General features: G+C 36.0%; 1 protein-coding gene across 1 annotated transcript in view; it reads left to right on the top strand.

Moving 5' to 3' along the window:
- The window catches only part of LOC142341301 (uncharacterized), a 76,038-nt gene that overhangs the window by 4,895 nt on the left and 51,101 nt on the right, over positions 1-20,042 (top strand). Inside the window, exons 3-7 of the mRNA XM_075392223.1 lie at positions 1,440-1,588; positions 10,716-11,012; positions 11,588-11,795; positions 13,414-13,709; positions 14,224-14,298. Of these exons, the coding sequence (XP_075248338.1) occupies positions 1,440-1,588; positions 10,716-11,012; positions 11,588-11,795; positions 13,414-13,709; positions 14,224-14,298 (1,025 nt within the window). The remainder of the gene's footprint in view (positions 1-1,439; positions 1,589-10,715; positions 11,013-11,587; positions 11,796-13,413; positions 13,710-14,223; positions 14,299-20,042) is intronic.

A 20,042-nucleotide genomic window follows, 5' to 3' on the forward strand; every position in this document is an offset into this window, starting at 1 on the left:
TAAAATTGAAGTTTTGTTTTACTAATGAAATTGAATTTGTAGAAGTTTGTTCAAACAATTAATAAAAACTATATAAGACCTCATTTGGAATTTTTTTATTGAAGAATGTACAATAACGTGTGTGGCGAACAAATTTACAAAATATTTTACAAAATTGTGAGCGTTTCTTTCCTAATCGTTTGTTTTTGAATAATTGCAACCAAATTGAAATTATGTTACGCAAAATTGTAGTCGAATATTGTTTAATCAAGGAATGAACTTATTCAAAAAAATAAATAATCTTTCTGGAACAATTTTTTTTTCGTTTTGTTGCAGCCGTAAAATAGAATTATGATGCTTTGGAAATTGCTTTCTATGATCATTGATTTGTCTAACGCTTTTAACTCAATATCACATAAAATCTCAATAGAAAGGACATGCTTGTGTCAGGTTTGCTAGTAAATTGTCCAAATTGTATCATATATTTAAAAATGAATTGCTTGAAACAAACTCAACGCTTAAATTGTCAAATATTTAGCTTTCTGGCAATACTCGTTTTTAGCTACCAAATTGCAAATGAAATACTCTGTCGTCTTCGTTGACGAGAGAAGATCCGACGAGTAAATTTTTTAAACTGGAAAAAGAAACTTTTTTAAGTGCTGAAACAGAAACTTTTAAAGATGAAATTCAGATTGTGGTCAGGTAATTTTCAACAGCGAATCAGCGAAAAGGCAAATTTTTATGATTTGATATTGGTTTTAATTCGAGTTTTTCATCACAAAATAATTATAGCCATATCAATTTATCTTATTCGCCATCAATTTTATTGCCTCTTAAGTTTGGTTAATGTGTAGATCCATAGTTCTCTCATTTAAATTTTAGCTTCGATTTTTGCACTTTAAAACTGTTTAAACTTCGGAAAAATCAAATCAGTTCGCTAATAAACTTGGTAAACAAATTTTGGCTACTTGAGGAAAACGCTGATGCTGTTTTATGAAATGTGTTATGCTACCGGCTGAGCTGATAACGTTTAGAGTTTTTCTAAATTAAAAGTGACATTTTTCTACCGAACTCAAAATATTTTTGTCGGGTCAAAATAATCTGATTGTGAACTGAGGAACAACTTTGCTGAAGTCAATCAATCGCTCTCTGCAGCAGAGAAGCATTCAAAAATGGAATAAGTTCATTTTGAGATACGGAATTTAGAATTGCGAGCAGCATTTAGGCCAATGTCAAATTGGCATCTGTTGCAGCAATTTAAATTTTGCCGTTAAGAAACCTTTTCTACATTAGAAAATATTTTCATGTTAAACAGAACACAGAACTTCTAACTTTGCCCTGCAATATTTCAAAAAATATTTATTAATATTATTTTCTATTTGTAAACTTGTGAACGAACTGGTTGTAAAAGAAATTTACTTGTACTAATAGTGCGCAGGCATAATCTAAATATTTAACAGGATCAACGTCTCAAGCCCAAACGTGACTTTGAGCTCTTCGGGTTCATACACGTTCTCCGTGTCTGCTGTCACCTATGGCTGTTTCGACCTCTCTACTGCAGTGGGGGAGCCTATCTATGGACCCAATGCGAGTATCACCGTCTACACTGGTTAGCTAAACATAGAAACGAAAAGTTTTGTCATATGCAGTAAGAAATACTGAATTGATCCTGCCATTTTATATAAGCTGTAATAAGCTTACAAACTTCCCTAATTTTGAAGAAAATGAGAGAAAAAGACAAGATTTGCCAAAAAATAATTACCATTTCTTTTTTTTTTGGTATATTTGATACCTTTAGATACCAATAAAACTGTTATCATTTTATAATTAACTTAGCGTGCGAGTATCTATTAACATCTGTATATGCGTTTATTAAAATCCCAAGCAAAGCAAAAGAAAACCAATAATGGGCCAAAATGCACAACAGTAGAATCAAACTCCGATTCAAAATTCTCTTAATAAGCTTGAAACTCATTTTAGTCACCAAAAATTTTCAAAACAGCTTTGATATAACTGATATAGCCTATTTAAGTGTTATTGGTAACAACATTAATCAAAATCAAAGAAAAACTGTTTGAAAAAGCCTTGCTTTAACATAAAAATTTGCTCAAATTTTTTTCGAAAGGCCTCAATATCTCTCTCTTGAAAATATAAGAGTGAACAAAAAATACTATCTTTCTACTCCACTGATTAAAAGAGCATAGCCCGAAGGTTTCTTGAGACAACTCAAAATGAGAAGCTGATTCGGCAAACTGACATAGCCAAATTAAAACTTACCAAACCACTATAGGCTTCAAAATGGTCAACGCGACCTCTACAAATTAAGAAATTGAGTTAATTGTAGCAATTCTCAATAATATTTTTCTGTGCTAACGTCTATTTTGTATTAATGAATCTCCAGTTATTTTAGAAAAATTAGAAAATTAAAACGAAAGATGAGTCAAAGTTGATCGATTTTTTTCTAAAAAAAATATTCGTTGATTTTGTAATCAAAATGTGTTCGAGATCACGATATTTAATAATAACCGAAAATACAGAAAGAAAACAACCTGTTTTATGAAGCACCAGAGAACTGTTGCAACTCTGTCTGGTTTGGAAACTGAACACAGAAACTAATGGCTTAAAATTAGGAAAATCAAAACAACAGTTAGAAACAAGATATTTTAAATCTCAAATCATCTATTATCAAGCCAAAGTAGTCAGAAAATCTAGAGCATTCCATCGAAACGTTGATTGCCTCCTGGTTGAACCATTTTGGTGAGACATGTAAGCCAGAAGAAGAACCTGCGTTAAAAATGCTGCACTTAAACAAAAAACTTGGCTCGTTCTGCGAAAATTATTTTGCCTACTTTTTTCACATTTTCTTTCTCGCTCTTGCTCTCTCTCTCTCTCTCTCTCTCTCTCTCTCTCTCTCTCTTTCTCAAAATTACTCCAACAAAACTATCGATCAAAAAATGACGCTTCGTCAATACTCTTCTCCCAGTCGTGAAAAAATTTGTGAAATCAAGTTAGGTAAAAAAAAGTCAATGTTCGAAGACAAAAAAATCAACATTACAATAGAGAATTCAAAGTTCATGTGCACAAATATGTTTGAGTTTTGTTGACTTAACCCGCTGAAAATCAGAGCCCCTCCTTGGGTCGTGAGAATAACGGAGTTAAAGAAAAATTTTTGATTTTTCTCCATTTGATTGCTTCGGTAGCACTTGTAGAAAAATAGCTCATTGAAGCATTTATATCAACAGAAAACAGACCTCAGACCTACAACAATAACAAACTTTAATAATGGGTTTGTTTACACGTCAATTTGTCAGTCTTTTCAGTGTCAGTTATAACATTATAGTTTATGCCCATCGCAAGAGAAAACATTTATTCCAAAAATGGGACTGCTTTTTTATTTATTTTTTGAAGAGACAGCTAAGAAACACCCAATTTAAAAACACACCCAACTAACGCCGGAGGAATTGATCTCAACGGCCTGTCGGAGCTCTAATCTATGACAGCCTACTTCAGTCGGGGGACTAAAATTAATCAGTGACTTCAAATGACGTCATTAGAGCTAACTATATACCACTGTAACAAATAATAGAAATTGAAATGGAAAAAGTACCCCCTTTTCAGTGCACTTTTCATTTAACTTCTAGTAGTGAACTGCCACCACATGAGCTCAGCCGCTGAACTTGTGAATGAGAGAGAAATATAGATCGCGTAAAGCGAAAACGTCAAGGGTGAAAAATTTACTCAGAAAGTCAAAAACTGTCAGGCAAAAATATTGCATAAAAAGATCCACACGTTTACAAGAACTGCTTTAAACTTCTTTTGATAGTAATTAATAAAGTGAACATTTCAATAACCCAAGATAAGATAACCAAGATACCCGAGACGTAAAAATTATGCAGCAACAAACTGATTTTAAGGTTGCCAGTTTATTAAAAGCGCAAAGGTAAACGAAACATATTCACGAGCACGTTTAAATGCGTTTTGGGCAATTTTTGTATAAAACATCACCAAAGTGGACATTTTGTGACTAAAGTTGGAATTTTTATTTGCATCTCTTTTTCTTCGATGTAAACACTGGTTCTAAGCGATGTAAATAAACACTGGTTCTTCAATTGATCAGATTTTTCCAGCGCTATTCAATCTTGGATAATAGGATGATATGCTTATTTAATATTCAAAAATTTACTCAAAATGTTTCTCAAATTAAACGCGAAAGTGCCTCAGATCTTGTTAAAATGACATATGAAAGAAAAATTGTTTTTGTTCTTTTTTCCGCAAAGAGTAAATATTTGAGCTGAATCAAGCAAAAACGCTATTTTATTTCAAAATGTTAATATTCAAAAATTCTTTTGGTTAGATGCTTTATAATCTTGCTATTAGAGCCTTCTCAGATATTGTAAAATTGACAAATGAAAAAAAATTGTTATATCCTATTTTCCGCGAAGAATAAAAAAAATGAGCTGACTCAAGAGATCAAAGGGCGTCTGATCATAACTATTTTTGAATACTAACGTTTTGAAATAATATAGCATTTCCTATTTTCCATTTAAGAGCTTTTTTTATTTTTTTATCTGCTATATTATTTCAAAACGTTAGTATTCAAAAATAGTTATGATCAGACTCCCTCTGATCTCGCTCTTAGAGCCTGTCTCGTCCGTGTATTCTTGAAGGTAGAGCACGCCCGGTGAGTGTTTGATTGTCTGATCAAAAGCAATTTTTAACGAGGACACTGACCTGGGATTGCATTCCTGATCTGAAGAAACAGATCTTTATTTCTTCATGTTAGAATATCGATCAAACTATAGTCTTAAACTTAGTGAGAATTAGAAAGAAAGTCTGACTTACCAGATTAGAAAGACAAGCAATATGACTTCGATCGAAGAAATTATATAAATGAATCGTCAAGAAATGGTGCTTAGAATCAATATTCGTTTCAATTTGGTGAATCTAGATAACTATTATTAGAGTTAGATTAATTGATGTAAAATCTTCCCAGCATGTATTAAATGATGATGATATCTCCGGAAGTGTGAATGAATTCTTAGAAAAGTGCAAATGCATTCCGTTTATGGTTCCCTTTGCGACTGATTTGCAGAAGCAAACCATATTGGGTAACCTTTGCGACCCCCACTATAAATCACGGTGCTAAGATTAGTTTTGTATCTTGACTTTTGCGCACTGATAATGGGTATGTATACAGCTGATTTTTGAGTCCTTTTTCATCCCCAAATTCAAATCACCATCTTGATCTAATAATCAGATCTCTCCTGTAAATCTCTAAATTCTACTGTAAAATATCATTTTATTCTCTCATTTTTGAGAAATTAATTCTTTTACTTAGTTAAAAACGCTTTTTATTCCGCTTGCGAAAGTCCATAACCCAATAGGTTATGGGCCCAGCAATTTTCTAGGTCATAAAATTAATTTCCAAAACAAAACTAATTTGTTGTTGACAGTCATAATCCTTTTCTGCTTAGTACCTTTCATTTTCACAACTGTTTTGCCTGCTCAAACTCCAATGGATCAACAGACAGTGAAGCTGCTGACCTGCACAGGAAAGGCACAGGACTTTCCAATCTGGAGCACAAGATTTGTGGCGATGATGCAGACGAAGGGACTCTACAAATCACTACTGGGGACAGAGGAGCAACCCAATGAGCCTGCACCACTGGCCAATGGGGCAACTAATGATGAGAAGAAGAACCACTAGGTGCTGAAGGATGCATATGAGAAGGAAGTTGCAGAGATCAAGGAGAAACGGAACAATGTGTGGTGCCATCTGGCACTGACTCTAGATGCAGCAACCCTCATGCTGACGAGACATGACTGTGTGGGAGTTGATGGCATTGGAGATTGAGCAAAGGCTTGGAAGCTTTTGTAAGAGAGATGTCAGAGTGTGGAGACGCTGACAGTGGTGACTTTTGTGGCACAGCTTGCTCGTTTGCAGCTCGAGGATTCTGAGGATTTGGACAGCTTCTTCATCAGAGGACAGGAGTTGCTCACAAGGCTACAAGAAGCAGGGGAAGCAGTCTCAGAGACCCTCTTCAACGCATTGGTCCTCAATGGTCTGCCAATGAGGTTTGAAAGTTTTGTCATACAGGAAAGCTTCAACCCGGCAACGAACTTCACAGAGTTGAGGAAAAGGCTGCAGAACTTTCATAAGAGCACGGTGCAGAGACACAAGGGACAAAGTGGTTCAGTGGCACTGGCAGTGAAGCGTGACTTCAAGAAGGGACCCAAGAAAGGAAACTGCTTTGTGTGTGTGGGATCCCTGGGCACTTTGCCAAGGACTGCAGGAAGAAGGAGACAGCACAATGCAGCAAGTGTGGTGAGAGGGGTCACCTAGACAGGGCATGCAAGAGACAAAAAGATGGAGTCAAACATGAGTCAGTGGCAATGGGTCCATCATTGGCTACACCAGACGAGGAATGCTGGGCAACTCTTACCCAGTGGAAGACAGCAGGCATGCTAGTGGACAGTGGTTGTACGGATCACATAGTTACGAACATCGATGCGTTCCTGGACTTTGTGCCCATTCAATCAGTGGTCAAAAATCCCAACGGAGAGGCTTCCAGAGTGGTGGGCAGAGGCTGTGTGAGAATCAGCATACCCTCAAACAAAGGGGAATTCCAATGCCAACTCAAAAATGTTCTGTGTGTGCCGGACTATTCTTCAAACCTCCTATCAGTCTGAAGATGCACGGAGTGGGGACTTAGCTTCACTTTCGAGAGAGGAAACAGCTGCATGAAACTCCAGAAGGGAACTCGGGTAAAACCAACAAAAGAAAATAATTTGTTTTACTTACCCTGCAGCGTTCTAGAATTCAAGATGAGTTCCAACAGCGTGAAACTTGACAGTGCAAGTAAGTGGCACAGACGAATCAAGCGGATGTGGTCAGGAATGCACCAGAGCCACTGGGGGAACTCGATGATGTATGCAATGTGTGTGCATTGGCGAAGATCACAAAGACTCCAGTACCAAGAGTGGCAGAGATCCAAGCAGAAGAGAAGCTGGAGAGGGTGTTCACAGACGTGATGGGACCTTTCAGAGTAGAGTCACTGTCAGGGTTCCGGATCTGCAGAGTGTTTGCAGACCAGTACACGAAGTTTGTGTTTGTGGAATTGCTTAAGGCAAAGAGTGAAGCATTGGCCAGCCTGAAGAAATTTGTTTTCAGTGTGGGGACGCTCAAGAAACTGAGGCAAGACAATGCGAAGGAGTTTCTCTCAGAGCAGTTCAAGACAGTTCACAACAGAATGGGTTAGCTGAGAGGTGCAACAGGACATTGCTGGAGGTGGCAAGATGTTTCCTCATTGACTCAGGACTTCCCAAGATGATGTGGGGAGCAGCAATTCTTCACGCAGCAAGGATCAGTACTTGGTTGTGAGACGAGGAGAAGAAAAATGCCCAGCAGAGCTGATGAGAGGTATAAAACCTAAGATTCCATTTAGTAAATTATCTATCCTGATGAAGACTGGTTGCACAGTCTTCATGAGGAAGAGGGATAGAGAAGTCAGCAAACTTGAACCCAAGGCACTGGAAGGAAAGTTTGTGGGTTACACTGAAGGAGAAAACGGATACCTGGTGTACATACCCAAAACATGCAAGGTGATGGCAGTTCGAGATGTGATCATCAAGGAGTCTGAAGTGGGCTCAATCCCTGACAACAAAGAAACGGCTGACCTACTAGATGATGGGTCGGAACTGGGAATCTGGCACCCAGATGAAGGTCATCAAGACGATGACAACAGAGAACGACAGGACACATCTACTGCAATAAAGGAGGAGTGGCATGACGCAGGGAGCGTGAATACTCAAGAAACAACACTGAGACAAGAGGCCTCGGATGTTGGAGAAACAGCACTAGATGAAGTATCTACTGCAACAAGAGAGAGTCACAGAGACTCAGAGTCACTGGAAGACAGTGACACAGAAGACTTCTCACAGTTAGAGACAGTTGGTTTCAATGAAGATGCACTGGAACACGCGGAAAGAGCAGAGCCCAGACGAGGGACACGAGCAAGGAATATTCCGCAATTTTTTGGAGAAGTCAGGACCCATCTTGCTGTGACTGAGGGCGACTATGTGGAACCCAAAACAGTCTACGAAGCCAAGCAAGGTAACGATTGGGACCAGTGGCACCGGGAAATGAAGCACGAGGTCAAGGCACTCCAAGACAACGAGACTTGGAACCTAGTGAGACCACCCACAGACAGGGACGTCATACCGGGCAAATGGGTCTACAAAGTGAAATTGGGACCCAGTGGTCAAGTGGACAAATACAAAGCGCGCTATGTGGCGAAAGGCTTCAAACAAGTGGAAGGACTGGACTACTTTGAGACTTTTGCAAGCCAGAGACATTCAGGATTCTACTTCAGCTATCAGCGAAGCAGGGCCATGTGATGCACCAATTTGATGTCAAGACTGCTTTCCTGCACTCACCAATCGTGGAAGAAGTGTATCTGGAACAGCCACAAGAGTTTGTAAAACGTGGATCAGATGGGGAGAAGTTAGTATGTCGACTAAATAAATCAATTTATTGTTTGAAACAGGCTGCTAACAACTGGTACAAAGAGCTGGCAAACTTCCTACTGAGACAGGGGTTCACCAGGAGCAGGAACGATCACTGCTTGTTCGCAAGATCAGAGGTCTCTGATGTCAAGAAGGCACTAGAAGCAACCTTTCACATGGAAGACAGAGGGAAACTACACTGGTTTCTGGGTCTAAGAATCAAACGAGAAGAGGGCAAAGTCACAGTCGACCAAGAACGCTACATAGAAACAATGCTTGAGCGGTTTCAAATGGATCAATCCAAAGCCTCAAGAAATCCAGCTGATTTGAATTTGAACCTTCAGACAGCACAGAACGGAGACGAAGAAGTCGACCACAGGATCTACAGAAGCTTGGTTGGATCACTTCTGTATCTGGCCAAACAGACAATGCCAGACATCATGTTCACAGTCAACAATCTGTCCAGACAAAGGAATGCACCCAACAATCAACACTGGATGTGCGGAAAACGACTTCTGCGATATCTTCAAGGTTCAAAAGGTTTAAAACTTACTTACACAAAAGAGGCTAGTTATGATTTAGTGGGGGAAAGTGATGCAGACTGGTCTGGAGACGTGAACGACAGAAAATCAACAACGGGCTATTATTTCAAGCTCAACGGACGTCGCGCAGCACTCAGATGGGGTGTCAAGAAGCAGGACACAGTTGCTCTTTCTTCATCAGAAGCAGAATATCAGGGCATGGCAGCAGCAGTTCAGGAAGCACTTCACCTGAAACAACTTCTAGAGGATTTTTGGCATCCAACAGAAACGTCCAATAGCAATTGGAGAAGACAACCAAAGTTGTATCAGACTCTGCCAAAACCCAGTCATGCACAAAAGGAGCAAGCACATCGAAACAAAGTTTCACTTTTTCCGGGACAAGACGGAGGATGGGACTATTTCAATTCATTACGTCCCTACAGACAAAATGGCAGCGGACATCTTCACAAAGTCCTTACCCGTTTCGAAAGTGGAAACATTCAGAGCAGTTTTGATGGGAACAGACTCTACGCAATCAGCTCAAGTCTGAGTGGGGGTGTTAGAATATCGATCAAACTTTAGTCTTAAACTTAGTGAGAATTAGAAAGAAAGTTTGACTTACCAGATTAGAAAGACAAGCAATATGACTTCGATCAAAGAAATTATATAAATGAATCGTCAAGAAATGGTGCTTAGAATCAATATTCAGTTCAAATTGGTGAATCTAGATAACTATTATTAGAGTTAGATTAATTGATGTAAAATCTTCCCAGCATGTATTAAATGATGATGATATCTCCGGAAGTGTGAATGAATTCTTAGAAAAGTGCAAATGCATTCCGTTTATGGTTCCCTTTGCGACTGATTTGCAGAAGCAAACCATATTGGGTAACCTTTGCGACCCCCACTATAAATCACGGTGCTAAGATTAGTTTTGTATCTTGACTTTTTCGCACTGATAATGGGTATATATACAGCTGATTTTTGAGTCCTTTTTCATCCCCAAATTCAAATCACCATCTTGATCTAATAATCGGATCTCTCCTGTAAATCTCTAAATTCTACTGTAAAATATCATTTTATTCTCTCATTTTTGAGAAATTATTTCTTTTACTTAGTTAAAAACGCTTTTTATTCCGCTTGCGAAAGTCCATAACCCAACACTTCAAAACTGAACAGTCAGATAGATTCACAGTTAACTTTTGTTATAGTGGTTCATTTGATACGTTTGTTTTGTGAAAAGAAATGAACTGGATTAAAAACGTTTTTTGAATTTATCGTCAAGAAGAGTCCAATCGAACACTTTAGTTTTGGCCCCATTTACCAAAAAAAGTGATAAGTTCAATAAAATGATAAGAGGTTTCAGATTCTTATAATAGTCTTTGTACTGTTCCGAGAATCCCTTGAATTGATGGCTACTTCATTAAAGCACCTTTAGATCCTTAAACAAAATTGTTAATTTTGAGAACTGACATTAAGTAGAAATTTTTTCTTTACTTTTGAATGAGAAGTGTCCTGTGTAAAAGCTATCAAGTTATCAGTTATAAATCAACTAGTCCATTTATTTTGATGTAATGTGATGCTAATGAAAATGAGTACCTTTTTGGCCAAATTATCGGTTTTAAATCAGACATTGATTGCTTTTTAATTTTAAAATGATATAACTTGAAAGCGGTACTTTTTTCTGGCATGCAGTATTTGTGTTTTCAGCACCTGAAGCCCCAACAATCAACGCCACTGCCATAGATTTCGATTCCATATTCCTCCAATACCAAATGAATGCAGCAGATGTGGGAACATCGGGAATATCTGTGATCCTGTCCCAAAATGAAACCTCAGGCTCAGATACTCCCCTGACACCTGGCTATTCCTCCAGTTTCTTGTCAACTGGGGATTACCTGTTTCATACGATCAATTCTCTTACACCTGCTTCTGAGTATACGTTCAAAGCTGTCGCTTCCTATCAGTCAATACCATCTGACCCCTCATACGTTTCTGCTTGCACATGTAAGACATACTGAATCAGAATTGTTTCTCTGGCTCTTTCTCAGTATAGAAGCTACTCTGATTTTGAATTTTATTGTAAAAAATTTTTGAATAGATTGAATGTTACCCTATTACCCCCTCCCCTCCCTCTCCACTCTTACCTCAAATTCGCCCCACAATTCAACCCATTATCCCCCTCACTCTTACATCGTTTTCAACCAATTAACAATGATGTAAGATTTCTGAGAGGAATTTTCTAAAATGTCTCGATAAGCCCCTTTTTCTTACATCTTTTTTGGGTTAAAAATTCGAGCCTGGAGCCCACTATCACTGGTATTGTTGCGGTAATGCGGGGTCTATGGGCTGGAGAACCACCGGGGTGGGGATTTATAATGGGAAAGGTCTTTGTTTTCTCCAAAAAAATTTTACACAGGAAATGTTTATCGTTACATATGTCATAGTCAACAGACATTTCGTCTGATTTGGGCCCCAGTGACGTTTATTGTTGACATCCATTGATTTTTACAGCTGAATTGTGTGTATGTGAGGGGGAGGGCCGTGAAAGCAAAGATACCATTTTCCTCTTGTGCTTTCAGACCCTAAACCGGTGACTGCTTGTTCTCTGGTGCAACTGGACAAGAGTACGCATGAACTGGACTGTACTCCCCCTACGGATCCAGCTGGGTTTGTCTCTCACGGATACACTGTCACTTCAAACAATGGACAAGCCACTAACGTCACTTTGCCAGTCAACCTCACATCTCTAAGTCCCGCCACCCTCTATACGTACAAAGTCGAGACCAAGTTAGCACTGATTACTTCTTTCGAACAGAATTTTAAGCAATTACTATAGTTATGCTTGCCTTTTATGCGACTTTTCTTGTAACTGATTTGACTTTTCATGTAGCTTTATTGCCTTTTTGGATTTTTGCTAATCAATATTGTCATTTTGAACACGTGTACTCAATTGGTGGTCCTTTAACTATAAAAAGCTATATAAAATATTCGAAAATGGGTTTAATCGCTTTCAAACAAAGGTTGAGGCAATTCTTGTCCTTTATGTTTTTTGTGCAACTTTTTTATTTGGCCGCTTTGGCTTTGCCATAGACCTTTTCTCCATGACTTCATGAGTTTTGGTGATCTAATTCTCATCACCAACTTTTAGCAGCTGAAATCGATCTGCGGCAATTTAATACTAAAAGCAAAAGGAAAGTTCGCCGTGATTGGTGCACATTTTCACGAAGTAGGCTACACTTCAATCAAGCGCTTTGCTTGTCGTTCGAGACCAGATCGTCTGACTTTAGTTTCTAGCTGTTCATTTTGACAATAAAAGCTAATTCCATAATTGACACTTCTTTATACATAGGCTGAAATGGGCTACAATTGAACTTCGCCCCATCCACTTCACATTGGCATAATGTTTGTTTCCTTCATTTTTGCTGAGTGACTTACTGATTTTTCTCCTGACAGAATCATATTCAAGCAATAAGTACAGCAATTGACTTTGAATGGGCTGAACTTTGTTATGCTATGTGACATCATTGTTATGCCAGTGACGTACTATAGAAAATTATTTAAAAAAATTGAACCAGCAATCACAATTTACCATTAGCATATTCACCGTAATATACACAATTTATGTACAACCATTCGTTAAAAGAAGTTTAATACATATTAAGAGAGAGAGTTTCAGTTTAAAAAGAAGTATTGAAGAAGAAAGTTCTCGTTAAAACTGAGTTTCTGTTCCTGTTGTATTAAAGACTTCTTCTGCCTCCGGCGCACTAGCATATATTTTTTGTATATTAGCATTAGCATATTATTTTTTTTAGTGCAGCTTCATAAAACCCGCTCAATGCGACCAATAAATGCGACCAATATCTGAACACGATTATTGGAGCAAAGTAAGCTGGAGCGGTAGTTTCTGGCTCGATTTGAGATCAATTTTTCTGCTGTAGTATATCAATAATTTTTTTAAAAATATCTACATAACTAGAAGTTTAAAACTGCAAGCTCTATCAGCGTCCGCATTACCCAATACAGCCAATGGATAACAACCTCTTTAGAAATTTGATTAAAAAATGGGAACAAATTTTGCAACAATGAACATAACAGTTTCCTTGAATTCATAGACAAGATGAAAATGTGTTTGTGTTTTGAGTATAAAGCGTGCTTTGCAATAAAAATTTTTGCGTATTGTTTGAAAGATCTCCTGAATGAAACAATCAAAACTTTCTATTATATATTGAAAATGCAAATGTTTTAAAGTGACTGATTGTTTTCCTCAGGAAGAAACCCAATTTGTTAATAAAGTTGTCAGTCTACTTATGAGGGCGAAAATTTTGTTAGCAGATAATGAAATGAAGCATTGAAACAGTTTCCAATTTTTGTGCAATTTGCGCAAAAGTCTGATTTTCCCTTTCAGCTACGAATGTTCTCTAACGGGTAGCACTCTACAAAGCTCTCAGTTCCTCACATCTGCCTACACAATCCCCGATTCGCCTCTGTTTACCACTATCACTCCCTCTACTGATACCCTGGAGTTCACCCTGGACAGAAACAATGACAACGTGCCTCCCAGTCTCTCAAGTCTCCACATGCAGTTCTGGAAGGGATCCTGTGATGCTCAATGTGTGTTCCCGTTTGCAGACGCGGCTGTCAGCGCCACAGAAGTGTTCTATGAGTGCCAGCCATATGCCACAGGACCAAACACTACCGAATGTTAGCTATCTGCTGTTGTTTGTGATCTAGTGGAAAACTGTAGCTGTGTTGTTTGCTATTTTTTGTCTCTATCACTATAGTTTTTCTCGATTAAGTCTTGCAGACTACCATGATCCCCTATAAAGACTACTCGTATCTCCCAATAAACCCACGGAAGTGATTTTTTTCTGCTACAACCTCAATTCCATACTGTTCAAAAGAAATGGAAGCTTCTTTAACATATTTTAGAGTTTTAATTAAAGTAATCTTGTCTTTTCTTGTCCCCGGAGCACATTATGCAACCCCAGTTGAAAAACACATGCCATTAAATAGTAAATCATGTGAAGATATAACGCGTGCTGTTGGACAGTGTAAACAAAATGCGACCAATAAACGGGTTGAATGATTGCAAAACAATACTTATTTTCGCGAAAGAATAGATCCCAAGAACTTTTGAAAACCTTTTCATTTTGATATAATTAATTGGCCCATTAGAAGTTCTTTCAGTTTCATAACAGATTTAATACTGTTTCAGTTAAGTGTGCCTCTTCTGTGATTGATGGTACGCTACAACAGGACGGATTGATCACTTGTCCATCTAGTTGTCTAAGTAAGTGTAAAACTAATTGTTACGACCCCACTTGTGGGGGGGGGGGGGAGGAACTATATACTCAAATGGGTTTTTTTGTTCAGACAATTTTGGCCGATCGATATATTAATCGTAGAGAAATGTGAGTGGTATCATTAAAAAGCTATTTCAGCGTAGAATTCGAAATTAAAAAGATTTTTTTAATTTCGTTTTTTTTTCGAGGAGTTATCGAGGATTGAAGTTTTGTGTGAACACGGGATATTTGGCATGATTGTTCACTTTAGTGTAATTTTTCGTCAAATTAAGATATTTTTTTTATTAAAGTATCAATTCAAAATTACATTTCAGGCCACAAAATGAAACAATTTGGAGTTCCTAATAGAGGAAAGGCGATACAAAGAATAGTTCTAGTCTCATAGGGAAGTTTACTATCAGAAAAATTTGAATTCTATTTCAGTGCTCTTTTTTTAAGAAAACTTTTCATTTTTTTTGTTTTCTTGGGTCACCTAGCGACTAGTCAATTTTTCTATCTACGTTCCGTTAATGGCAAACCTGATTTACAGTCAAATGAAGCCCAATGAACAAAAAATCGTTTTCAAGTAACTGCTCGTGTTTTTTTTAATTCGACACTGAGTTTTCGTAATTTTAAATGAAATTTTGATTTCTTTTTTGAGGTTTTGCTAATTTTTAGAGTCCTATGTCACAGTCTTGTTGATTAAAAGTTCAATAGTTTTCATAATAGGCATTAAGTGAACCTATCTAGAGCTTTCAGTGGACAACTAATGGCTGTTAAGCTTTTAAAAAGATTTTTCGAGAAATTTTTTTAACATTAGCCGATCATTAACTTATTTTCTTGAATTGTAAATCAGTTTCAGTAGACAAGCCCCCTTTTTTTCTACTTCAACAAAAATTATTCAAGTTAGCAGTTTTATCTTCCAACTTTCTGTTCTATGACATCAATGCGACAAGTTTTCGAAAAAATTTTTTTAAAAATTCTTGGATATTTTCTTTTTATTGGTCCCTCTGGAAATCTTCTCAAATTATCCTGATATTGATATCTCCCATTGGCTTAGAGAAGACGCTCACTGGATGATGGGTAAAGTTTTCAGAGAAGTTTTAGTAGCTTCGCAACTTTCTTTTTGCACTTTTCTACTGAATTTTTGGTTTTTGCCTTTATTTGTCGTTTTTTCCGTTGTCATACGACTTATTGTGACGTCTTATTGGTTACCTATGCGAGACAAAATCCCTATCCCTCAATCGAGGCATACGCTCCAAGTGAGTGTATTCAGTGACTTCTCTTAAAAGTTTTTGAACTTAATGGATGTTAAGACTTTAAAAATGATTTGTCAATTTTTTTTGAAAAGTAACCGATCTTAAACTTATTTTCGTGAACTGCAAGTAAGTCTCAATAATTTTTGCTCTAATCCAGCCAAAATCAATCTTTTTACTGGTTTTATCTTCTAACTATTGGTGTTGTGACTTTGATGCACGAGTTTTCATATTTTTTAAGTTTTTGTATATTTTTTTCGTAATTTTTTTTTATATTTTGGAATCTTAACGCATTATTCTTATATTGATAATTGCATTGGCTTAGAGATGACGTTCAACGTATCATATAAAAAAATTATAGGGAAGAACTTATGGTTTAAATGACTTCGATAGTTTCTTTTTGCACTTTTCTGCTTCTTTTTTGGATGTCGCCTGTGTTTGTTGTTGTTTCAATTGTCAATGATTTTTGTTCACTGCTTAATGTTGAGTTATGAATGACAAACATCTTCGTCGTCTCATCAAGTCATAATTTAGCGTATTTATTAGCTTCCGTTGAAAGTTATTCAAGTTAATGGCATTGATACTATGGTTATTCTCAAAAATTTTTGTTGTTTTAATGTACTTGTTCATGTTTGTTGATTCATTGGAGTCAAATTGTTTATAAAAAGAAGGAGCCCATTGCTGTTAAAAATTAATTGAAAGAGAATTGATTAATTAATTCAATTAATTTTTAACAGCAATGGGCTTCTTCTTTTTATAAACAATTTGACTCCAATGAATCAACAAACATGAACAAGTACATTAAAACAACAAAAATTTTTGAGAATAACCATAGTATCAATGCCATTAACTTGAATAACTTTCAACGGAAGCTAATAAATACGCTAAATTATGACTTGATGAGACGACGAAGATGTTTGTCATTCATAATTTAGCGTATTTATTAGCTTCCGTTGAAAGTTATTCAAGTTAATGGCATTGATACTATGGTTATTCTCAAAAATTTTTGTTGTTTTAATGTACTTGTTCATGTTTGTTGATTCATTGGAGTCAAATTGTTTATAAAAAGAAGAAGCCCATTGCTGTTAAAAATTAATTGAAAGAGGGAAAGTTTTTACTGCAAAAATTCATTTTTATGGCTTCGACACTTGTCTCGCTAAATATTTTCTTGAAATTGCTGTGTTTTGCTTCTTCTCATTCTTTAGGTAGCAATAAAAAGCTGACCGGTCCCAATTGCTTGTGTTTGAGGAAAAATTGAATGATGTTAACCGAGGCAGTCAGTTTACTGCGAATAGTCTGAAATTTTTTGATATTATACAAATTCAAGAATTTCAATTTTTCATTTTTTCAGTTTTTTGTTTTCAATTTTCCAGTTTTTTTGTTCTTTTCGTCAACCTGTAACTTAACCTCATCATTGAGAGTCCCACACAATTCCTTGTATTTTCAAATTTATCATGTTTGCTGATATTATAACGTAACTTTTCTTTGTTTTTCGGCCAAAATGCGTTTTTATAAAATTTATGTGAGTGTTGTGTTTTTGTTTCTTTTTCTCTCCTTTTAGCACAATCGCGTAATAACAGATCCCAATGATTTTCAAATGTGGCCCATTTGAACTTATTAATTCATTCAGTATAATATTAGCTGAATTAGTATAAAAAGAAAATGAAATAAAAAAAATAATGCTCTGATATTAGCTAATGATTTCAATGGCATCACAAATTTGTATTTTTGCCATGTTTGTAATTTTTTGTTCGTAATTTTTTAAGTTTTTGCATTTTCAGTCCGCTCCTATGGCTTCGTTTAACCAGAGACAGGTGCTATTGGTTTCCTTATGACTTTTAGTAAATTTATCAAGAGTTATCTCTTTAAGAGCAAATTATTTTAGGACTTTCGAAATTGTTTGGTTTTACAAATGTTCATTTTTGAGTTTTGCCTCATTATTTCTTATTTTTTGTCGAATTGTTACCTAGTCTAATTAAGTCATTTGAAGACATTTCATATTTTTGTTGTTTTCTTGGGTCACCTAGCGACTAGTCAACTTTTATATCTAGTTTCCGTTAATGACAGACCTGATTTACAGTCAAATAGAGCCCAATGAACAAAAAATTTGTTTTCAAGTAACTGCTCGTGTTTTTTTTTAATTCGACACTGAGTTTTCGTAATTTTAAATGAAATTTTGATTTCTTTTTTGAGGTTTTGCTAATTTTTAGAGTCCTATGTCACTGTCTCGTTGATTAAAAAATCATTAGGTTTCATAATAGGCATTAAGTGAACCTATCTAGAGCTTTCAGTGGACAACTAATGGCTGTTAAGCTTTTAAAAATGACTTTTCGAGAAATTTTTTTTATCATTAACCGATCATTAACTTATTTCCGTGAATTGTAAGTCAGTTTAAGAAGACAGGCATACAGGTAGACACTTTTTTCTACCTCAACAAAAAATAATCAGGTTAGCAGTTTTATCATTAACTGTTTGTTTTATGACATCAATGCGACAAGTTTTGAAAAAAATTTCTAGAAAAAATTTTGGATTTCTTTTCATTATTGGTCTCTGTTGAAATCTTATCACATTATCCTGATATTGATATCTGACATTGGCTTCGAGAAGACGTTCACTGGATGATGGATAAGGTTTTCAGAGAAAAAATTTTTCGTGTAAATGGCTTCGCACTTTTCTACTGAATTTTTGGTTTTTGCCTTTATTTGTCGTTGTTTCCGTATTCTTACAACTTATTGTGACGTCTTAATGATTACCTGTGCATGACAATATCCTGGTCGTCCAATCGAGGTGCACGCTTCAATTGAGCGTGTTTAGTGACTTCTCTTGAAAGCAATTGAATTTAATGGCTGTTAAGACTTTAAAATGATTTTTCAAATCTTCTTTTGAAATTTAACCGATCTTAAACTTGTTTTCGTCAACTGCAAGTCAGTCTCAGTAATGATCGGAGCTTTTTTGTTCTAATTCAGACAAAATTAATCTATTGACTGGTTTTATCTGCTAACTATTGGTGTTATGACTTCGATGAACGAGTTTTCATATTTTTTTAGTTTTTGGATATTTTTTCTTTATTTTGTTTCCTTTTGGAATCTTAACACAATATCTTAATTTTGTTAGTTGCTTTGGCTGAGATGACGTTAAAGATATCATATAAAAAGTTTATAGGGAAAAATTTTTGGTTTAAACTTTTTCGACACTTTTCTCGCACTTTTTTTTACCTAATTTTAGGATTTTGCCCGTATTTCTTGTTGTTTTCATTATCTATGACTTATTGTAATGTCTTATTGGTGACTTGTTAATGACAAACATCCTTTTTGTCTCATCGAGGGATCTTATGGTTTGAATGACTCCGACACTCTTTTTCGCACTTTTCTGCTTTTCTGGATTTCGCCTTTGTTTGTTGTTGTTTTAATTGTCAATGATTTTTGGTTAGTTCTTATTGATGAGTTATGAATGACAAACATCTTTGTTGTCTCATCAAGTCATAATTTAGGGTATTTATAAGCTGCCGTTGAAAGTTATTGAATTTAATGGCAATGATACCACGGTTATTCTCAAAAATTTTTGTTGTTTTAATGTACTTGTTCATGTTTGTTGATTCATTGGATTCAAATTGTTAAAAAAAGAAGAATCCCATCGCTGTTAATTTTTTCAAAAGTTAACATGTTTACTGATATTATGACTTAAGTGTTGTTTTGTTTTTCGTCCAAAATTTTTAGTAAATTTACCAAGAATTATTTTGTTAAAAGAGAATTATTTTTAGGACATTTGAAATTATTTCGTTTAAAAAATGTTGTTTCTTGAGTTTTGCCTCATTATTTCTTCTTTTTGTCGACTTGTTACCTAGTCTCATTAATCCCATCTGATGTGTATTTAGGAAAAAAAATTTGTGTAGCTAGGATTTTTCTGATTGTAATTTGACGTTGTTAGTAGGTGCCTTTAAATTAAGTTATTGAAGTTTTGCCGTGAAATTTTGTTTTTGTTGCTTTTTCTTTTTGTTGTTGTTGTTTTCTCGTAGACTTTTTAGTTGCAGATCTTGTTGTAATGTGGCATGGCATTATTTAATTCAATTATCATCTTTTTTGTGCAACGATTTTGTAAAACTCGATCATCTATTTTTGATTATGTCAAAATGTAAGTCAGAAGACTGTTAAGTCAAAAATGTAGATGAGCGCGGGTCGGAACATCATGTGCAAACGCACATTAACGACCCTCCTTGTTGGGATCAGTGTTCTTTTCAGCCAATGAAATGTGTGGAAAAAGACAGTTCCCAGTTTTTAAACTCAGCGATGAAAAGTGAAGCAAAACCTATATTGGCGGCATGATGTCGGTTTTTGTTATCATCAAGTTTTTTCCAATTGTCAAAATTCTGTGATCATGCCATATTGTACTATTTAAAACAATGAATTAAGTAATGAAGACCCCAGCCCCGGCAGTTTCCGCCTTCCACTGTTTTTTTTTTAAATGTCTCCAAACATAACGGTCGGAGATCAATAAAT

This window comes from Convolutriloba macropyga, chromosome 6 (genome assembly GCF_964194025.1).
Source record: "Convolutriloba macropyga chromosome 6, txConMacr16.3, whole genome shotgun sequence".
NCBI classification, from domain to species: domain Eukaryota; kingdom Metazoa; phylum Xenacoelomorpha; order Acoela; family Convolutidae; genus Convolutriloba; species Convolutriloba macropyga.